Raw genomic sequence first — 7,847 nt, 5'->3', positions numbered from 1 at the left:
GAGGTAGATGGGAAAAGAGGAAGGTGGCAACAACAAGTAAGAGGAGGTGAAAGTGTATAAACTAAGGGAGGAGGAAGTTGAGGCGAATATAGCGACTATTGGCAGAAAGGTGGGCTAGTGCAAAGATGAGTAGTGGGGGGTTGAAGAGGGTTGGAATAGTTTTAAAAATGCAGTATTAGAATGTGGGGTAGAAGTTTGTGGTTATAGGAGGGTGGGGGCAGGAGGAAAGAGGAGTGATTGGTGGAATGATGAAGTAAAGGGTGTGATAAAAGAGAAAAGGTACTACGAGAGGTTTTTACAAAGCAGAAGTGTTATAAGAAGAGCAGAGTATATGGAAGTAAAAGAAAAGGTGAAGAGAGTGGTGAAGATGAAAGGAGAGCAGATGAAAGAGTGGGAGAGGCACTGTCAAGAAATTTTAATGAAAATAAGAAAAAATTTTGGAGTGAGTTAAACAAGTTAAGAAAGCCTAGGGAAAGTATGGATTTGTCCGTTAAAAACAGAGTAGGGGAGTTAGTAGATGGGGAGAGGGAGGTATTAGGTAGATGGCGAGAATATTTTGAGGAACTTTTAAATGTTGAGGAGGAAAGGGAGGTGGTAATTTCATGCACTAGCCAGGGAGGTATACCATCTTTTAGGAGTGAAGAAGAGCAGGATGTAAGTGTGGTGGAGTACGTGAGGCATTACATAGAGAATGAAAGGGGGTAAAGCAGCTGGAACTGATGGGATCATGACAGAAATGTTAAAAGCAGGGGGATATAGTGTTGGAGTGGTTGGTACTTTTGTTTAATAAATGTATGAAAGAGGGGAAGGTACCTAGGATTGGCGGAGGAGCATGTATAGTCCCTTTATATAAAGGGAAAGGGGACAAAAGAGATTGTAAAAATTATAGAGGAATAAGTTTACTGAGTATACCAGGAAAAGTATACGGTAGGGTTATAATTGAAAGAATTAGAGGTAAGACAGAATGTGAATTGTGGATGAGCAAGGAGGCTTCAGAGTGGGTAGGGGATGTGTAGATCAAGTGTTTACATTGAAGCATATATGTGAACAGTATTTAGATAAAGGTAGGGAAGTTTTTATTGCATTTATGGATTTAGAAAAGGCATATGATAGAGTGGATAGAGGAGCAATGTGGCAGATGTTGCAAGTTTATGGAATAGGTGGTAAGTTACTAAATGCTGTAAAGAGCTTTTATGAGGATAGTGAGGCTCAGGTTAGGGTGTGTAGAAGAGAGGGAGAATACTTCCCGGTAAAAGTAGGTCTTAGACAGGGATGTGTAATGTCACCATGGTTGTTTAATATATTTATAGATGGGGTTGTAAAAGAAGTAAATGCTAGGGTGTTCGGGAGAGGGGTAGGATTAAATTATGGGGAATCAAATTCAAAATGGGAATTGACACAGTTACTTTTTGCTGATGATACTGTGCTTATGGGAGATTCTAAAGAAAAATTGCAAAGGTTAGTGGATGAGTTTGAGAATGTGTGTAAAGGTAGAAAGTTGAAAGTGAACATAGAAAAGAGTAAGGTGATGAGGGTATCAAATGATTTAGATAAAGAAAAATTGGATATCAAATTGGGGAGGAGGAGAAGTATGGAAGAAGTGAATGTTTTCAGATACTTGGGAGTTGACGTGTCGGAGGATGGATTTATGAAGGATGAGGTTAATCATAGAATTGATGAGGGAAAAAAGGTGAGTGGTGCGTTGAGGTATATGTGGAGTCAAAAAATGTTATCTATGGAGGCAAAGAAGGGAATGTATGAAAGTATAGTAGTACCAACACTCTTATATGGATGTGAAGCTTGGGTGGTAAATGCAGCAGCGAGGAGACGGTTGGAGGCAGTGGAGATGTCCTGTCTAAGGGCAATGTGTGGTAAATATTATGCAGAAAATTTGGAGTGTGGAAATTGGAGGAAGGTGTGGAGTTAATAAAAGCATTAGTCAGAGGGCAGAAGAGGGGTTGTTGAGGTGGTTTGGTCATTTAGAGAGAATGGATCAAAGTAGAATGACATGGAAAGCATATAAATCTATAGAGGAAGGAAAGAGGGGTAGGGGTCGTCCTCGAAAGGGTTGGAAAGAGGGGGTAAAGGTGGTTTTGTGGGCGAGGGGCTTGGACTTCCAGCAAGCGTGCATGAGCATGTTAAATAGGAGTGAATGGAGACGAATGATACTTGGGAGCTGACGATCTGTTGGAGTGTGAGCAGGGTAATATTTAGTGAAGGGATTCAGGGAAACCGGTTATTTTCATATAGTCGGACTTGAGTCCTGGAAATGGGAAGTACAATGCCTGCACTTTAAAGGAGTGGTTTGAGATATTGGCAGTTTGGAGGGATATGTTGTGTATCTTTATACGTATATGCTTCTAAACTGTTGTATTCTGGGCACCTCTGCAAAAGCAGTGATAATGTGTGAGTGTGGTGAAAGTGTTGAATGATGATGAAAGTATTTTCTTTTTGGGGATTTTCTTTCTTTTTTGGGTCACCCTGCCTCGGTGGGAGACGACCGACTTGTTGGAAAAAAAAAAAAAAAATGTAAAAAAAAAGACTGACATACAATAATATTATAATATACAGTAAGACTTTACAATTTTAATGTGCTAGTTTTTGCAAAATGAACAGATACATTCCAGAGAAATCAGAATTTTTGTTACACTTGCCCCATTTTTTTTTGTCATCAGTGTTACAGAGATAAATTCAGGGTAATGATAGTCCATATCTTAATTGATTTTTATAACAATTCATTTAAAACAAGGAACTCAGCTGAGACAATTTGTATCAGCTAGTTAGTTGGGATAAGGTTGGTTGTGTATATGCTCTGCTACTTGACTAATTAACTAAACATTCTGCTGTACAGTATAGTTTTTATGTAACCTTATGCCAGAATTGTTATTAGAAAGGCAGAAAGTATGATTGTACACCCGAGTAGATTTAGAAAGGGAAGAAGATATATGGATCAAGTGTTTGTATTAAAGTACATAAGTTAACAGTACTTTGATAAGGAAAGAGAAGTATTTGTTATTTGTATGGAGTGGGGAATGGCAAATAGCAGACCAAACCAGTGAGTGACATAACCATAGTGGTATATGTAGGTTCTTTGTTGGTGGTAGTTTGTTCTTTAGGAAAGACAAAAAGTACCTACTGACATGGGTATTTGTCAGATGACCAGATAGGTGGTTAAGCAACAGTAGACTTACAAGAGCTAGGTTGTCATGCCTTATAAAAAACAAGGGCTCACCATATATTAGTGTCCTAAGATGGTGTGTGTGAAGGTCATGTTAGGTTGTGTGAAGAAAGTGGCATGTTTCCCAGCAGTAGGATCTCATAGGTGAAATATGGCATAGCCAACAAATGGTAAAAAGACACATGGAGCAAAAGGGAAGTTTTATTAGTATGATATTTTACAAACATGAGGCTTTGTCAAGCACAAAAAAAGAATCACAACAGGCAACATATATATATATAGCACCGAGAAGTACTATATACATGTCACCTCTTGCAGTATTCTTGGTAGTTGATCTCAGACATTCACTTCCAAAACAAACTAATTGTGAGGTCAAACTATTGCCCATCCATCCATCCATTACCTGAAGTCAAGTATCCCACCATCAAAGTTTACAACCCTTCTTATCTTCCAACTACTTTCCCCCCTAACACTGAAGGTGTGAATTATTGTTATGTTTATGGGGATGTGCTAAACCTAGGTGCCTTTACCTTTGGTGAGTTCCAAGAGTTTTTTTTATACTCCCGGAGCTCGGTCATGGGCCAGACTCATCTGGTGCTAGCCTGGTCAAGCAGGCTCTTGCTGCTGGAGGCCCGCAGCCCCACATGTCCATCACAGCCTTGTTGATCTGGCACCTGGTTAAGATATTTGTCCATTTTCCTCTTGAAAACTTCTACACAGCTCTACATTTATGGGGATGGCAGACTAAGGTCCACATATTTCTTTCTTGCTCATATTATTAAACTCTTCAAAGGGGTTCAGTGATGCAGATAAAAGGCCACCTGGATCCAAGGAATTGGAACTACTCTCTCTGTGTATTAACCCTTTGACTGTTTCAGGCCCCTCTCTGAAACTGTCATTCTATGTCGCCAAATATTCAAAAAAAAAAAATTATTTTTTCTTATGAAAATGTTAAGATTATTTTTCTGAGTATTTTAGTCCAAAAAAAAATTTTTTGCCATCGGTACTTACCGAGATATAGAGCTGTGAAGTTTGCAGAAAATGAGCCGCGTATGGCAACAGCGGCGACTGCCGCTCACCCGGTAAACTTTAGTTTACTTGTAATTGAAGGTTTTTTGTTTTTTTCACTTTTATTTTTTCACATAACTTATGTGGCCTATGAGACCAAAGTAAGGTGCAATGTATATATATACACTCGTTGTATACAACACAATAAGCACACAAACATAATTATCAATATATTGTTTACAAAACTTGTTTACAAAAACAAACAAACAATCATCCTCCTCCTTCTCCTCCTCCTTCTCATCCCTCCTTCTCCTCCTTCTCCTTCTCCTCCTCTCCTCCTCCTCCTCCTCCTCCTTCTCCTTCTCCTCCTCCTCTCTCCTCCTCCTCCTTCTCCTCCTCCTTCTCCCTTCTCCCTCCTCCTCCTCCTCCTCCTCCTCCTCCTCCGCCTCCCCCTCCTCCTCCTCCTCCTCCTCCTCCTCCTCCTCTCCTTCTTCCTCTTCTCCTTCTCCTTCTCCTTCTCCTTCTCCTTCTCTTCTTTCTCCTTCCTCCTTCTCCTCCTCCTCCTCCTCCTCCTCCTCCTCCTCCTCCTCCTCCTTCTTCTGCTCCTCCTTGTCTTGTGTGCGAGTGTGTGGCTTATAATTGTTTTGAGTCAGAAGTCGGCAGCTGTCAAAGTGACATATTGTCTCATTAGTCACTACCCCTACCGCCTGTCAAAACAATGGGGTCGGATGCTCCTTCCCCTCCTCCATTCTATCTAATTATCTTTCTCCCTCATTCTATATCTTTCAATCTGTCTCTCTTTCTATCTGTCTGCCTATCTCTGTCTCACAGGTACACATAAATACAAGTATACATAGTGTAAATTACCTAGGATAACCCAAGAAATCCAGACAAAGTGCTATACTCTGCTTGAAGATGTGAGTAAACGTGATGACACAGTCTTGTGACTCTCTCTGAGACAGAGAGCTAGATGGACAGACAGGGAGCTTGACAGACAGACAAATAGACAGACAGAAATGTTTGTGTACCAGCAAAAACAAAGATAAGATAAGAGATAAGATTTCGTTCGGATTTTTAACCCCGGAGGGTTAGCCACCCAGGATAACCCAAGAAAGTCAGTGCGTCATCGAGGACTGTCTAACTTATTTCCATTGGGGTCCTTAATCTTGTCCCCCAGGATGCGACCCACACCAGTCGACTAACACCCAGGTACCTATTTGCTGCTAGGTGAACAGGACAACAGGTGTAAGGAAACGTGTCGAAATGTTTCCACCCGCCGGGAATCGAACCCGGGCCCTCCGTGTGTGAAGCGGGAGCTTTAGCCACCAGGCCACCGGGCCACCGGGAGGGCGATGGTCATGTAATATTACCCTCCTTTACGCTCATCAAAGTCAGCTCTTATCAGATGTTATCTCCCCTTATCTTGTCACTGTCATGGGGTGGACTTTTTTTTTTCTTGCTTCAAGGGAACAATATTATTACATCTTCTTCTTCCTCCTCCTCCTCCTTCTTCTCCTCCTCCTCCTCTTCTCCTCCTCTCCTCCTCCTCCTCTCTTCTCCTCCTCCTCTCTTCTTCCCTCCTCCTCCTCCTCCTCCTCTCCTCCTCCTCCTCCTCTCCTCCTCCTCTTCCTCCCCTCCTCCTCCTCCATTGCTTTTGGTCTCAAACTCCTCCAAATCATGAAATTGATCTTCACTGACACTTCCATCTGTGTTAGAGCATCACTTGGGAAGAGAAGAGTCCCAGATTTGCTGGGGAATCACATATTTCTTACCGCTAGACATGCTGAAAAATGACAACTGAAATGGCATTCCCACAATGCACCACTGGCTCCCCGATTTTTTTTATATGGTGCACACTGACCATGGAGACCCATTCTCTCACATGTGGGCCTACCAGCTTTCTCCTGCTTGATTTGAAGCTGCTAGAATTTATGCGTATAAATACGTCAGAAACATTGGCTCGTAAGACGTATTTATACGTCGGAAACAGTCAAAGGGTTAATGTTGGTAGAATTACCGATAATATGTTAGGTAAAAGGACACAAGTGCAACTAATGTGACATATTATTGTGACAACGTTTGGTTACCCAGGAGCTTTGTCAAGCTGTAACAACTTGACAAAGCTCCTGGGGAACTTTGTCAAGCTGTTACAACTTGTGACCTTTCACCTAACATACTCTTTCCTTCCTAATTACTTTTACCTCCTCATATGATGTATAATGCCTACAGATTTAGTGTTTTCTCATAAATGTAATCATGCTGTTACATTAACATGAGTGAAAAATTGTTAGTTTTGCTTCACAATCAGTATTGCAGCTTTTAAGTTAAAATTTCATACTCAATTTTCTTCTACAGACATACTGGGAAATGGAACTTTAAAACCTACGGATGTGACATACTCTGTTCCTTCTTGGTTACGTGGCTTCAAGGGTAATGAATATCAGATGTTACTAAGAAAGAAAAAAATACATGGGAAGCATATGGCTCATTTACGCCCAACCAAATATCTGGAGATGAACAAGAGAATCAAGTGGTTGTACCGCTACCTCAACCAGAAGACCAGGGACTACTATTGGCACAGAGCTTAAGGAAGTGTTATCATTTTATGGCTGTAGTTGATATTAGATACACATTTTAAGTGATATTGCATATTTTTTGGGCATTTAACACTTTTTATTAGTAATTATTTTCTGTGTAAATAGTTCCCAAAGCAGAACAATTATGTTGCTACCTTCTTTGAAAAGTTTGACTACTGTAACAAGTTCCAGAAGTTCTAAAGCCTGCATAGGGCTCATTTCAGCATGTAATGCAACCTCCTGTCTATAATTGCTATTCTATCTAAACTTAATTCTGATGTCTAGACTTAATTCTAACATTTCCATTAACTGCAGTGTCCAAATTATTTCTGATGCTCTCATTAATTGCCATCCTATCTAGACTTAATTCTGGCATTTACATTAATTGCTATTCTCTCCAGACTTAATTCTGATATTTACATTAATTAACTGCTGGTAAAACGAGAACATAATGAGAGATTCTTAAGAACTGCTACACAGTAGTATTCTATAGTAACTTATTTACATTAGATGGTTAAATACTGCAGTAAACCTTAAGAGATTATTGATTCCCTGTTAGTATCTTTGTTGTCATTTATATATTAATGTTCAGTACACTATACTTGCAATTTATGTTGAAATAAAATACTAAATTCTGCTTGCTTAAGATAGTTATTTTTTCTGCCTTTACGTATAACTGAGAATCGGTTTTTATTGTATCTGTTCAAGGTGCTAAACTTGTAAGGGTCATTCAACATTGAGAGGCAGTAAAGATATTTGTAAACAGTATAACAAAATGTCAAGGTTGTGAAATATTTATTAAACACTACAACCAGGCTCCCCCTCAGAGCAATTGAGGGAGAAGTTATTGATTCCTTGAATTAAGAGGCGAAGGCCTATTGATTCAAGGAATCAGAATTGCCCTCTGCTTCCTCGGATCAAACCCGATTGCCTCCCATTCCCCATGTTCTGTATGAAACCTGTGAGCTGAGTACTTCCCCATAAATTTTATAATACACTATGTAACAGGTACAATACTCTTTATTTCAGCTACACAATAACTAGGAGCCTGGCCCATGGCCAAGATACAGGAGTCGAAAAACTCA

General features: G+C 40.2%; 1 protein-coding gene across 2 annotated transcripts in view; it reads left to right on the top strand.

Annotated features, from left to right (window-relative positions):
- Positions 1 to 7,408, top strand: part of mRpL51 (mitochondrial ribosomal protein L51) — a 13,117-nt gene extending 5,709 nt beyond the window's left edge. For both annotated transcript variants that reach the window (XM_070099057.1, XM_070099053.1), the window contains exon 4: positions 6,542 to 7,408. In XM_070099057.1, the coding sequence (XP_069955158.1) occupies positions 6,542 to 6,774 (233 nt within the window). In that variant the 3' untranslated portion in view covers positions 6,775 to 7,408. The remainder of the gene's footprint in view (positions 1 to 6,541) is intronic.
- The last annotated feature ends 439 nt before the right edge of the window (positions 7,409 to 7,847 follow it).

The sequence above is a fragment of the Cherax quadricarinatus genome, chromosome 5 (assembly GCF_038502225.1).
Source record: "Cherax quadricarinatus isolate ZL_2023a chromosome 5, ASM3850222v1, whole genome shotgun sequence".
In the NCBI taxonomy this organism is placed as follows: Eukaryota; Metazoa; Arthropoda; class Malacostraca; order Decapoda; family Parastacidae; genus Cherax; species Cherax quadricarinatus.
Note: the sequence above shows the minus strand (reverse complement) of the source record. Positions and strands in the feature narration are given on the sequence as shown.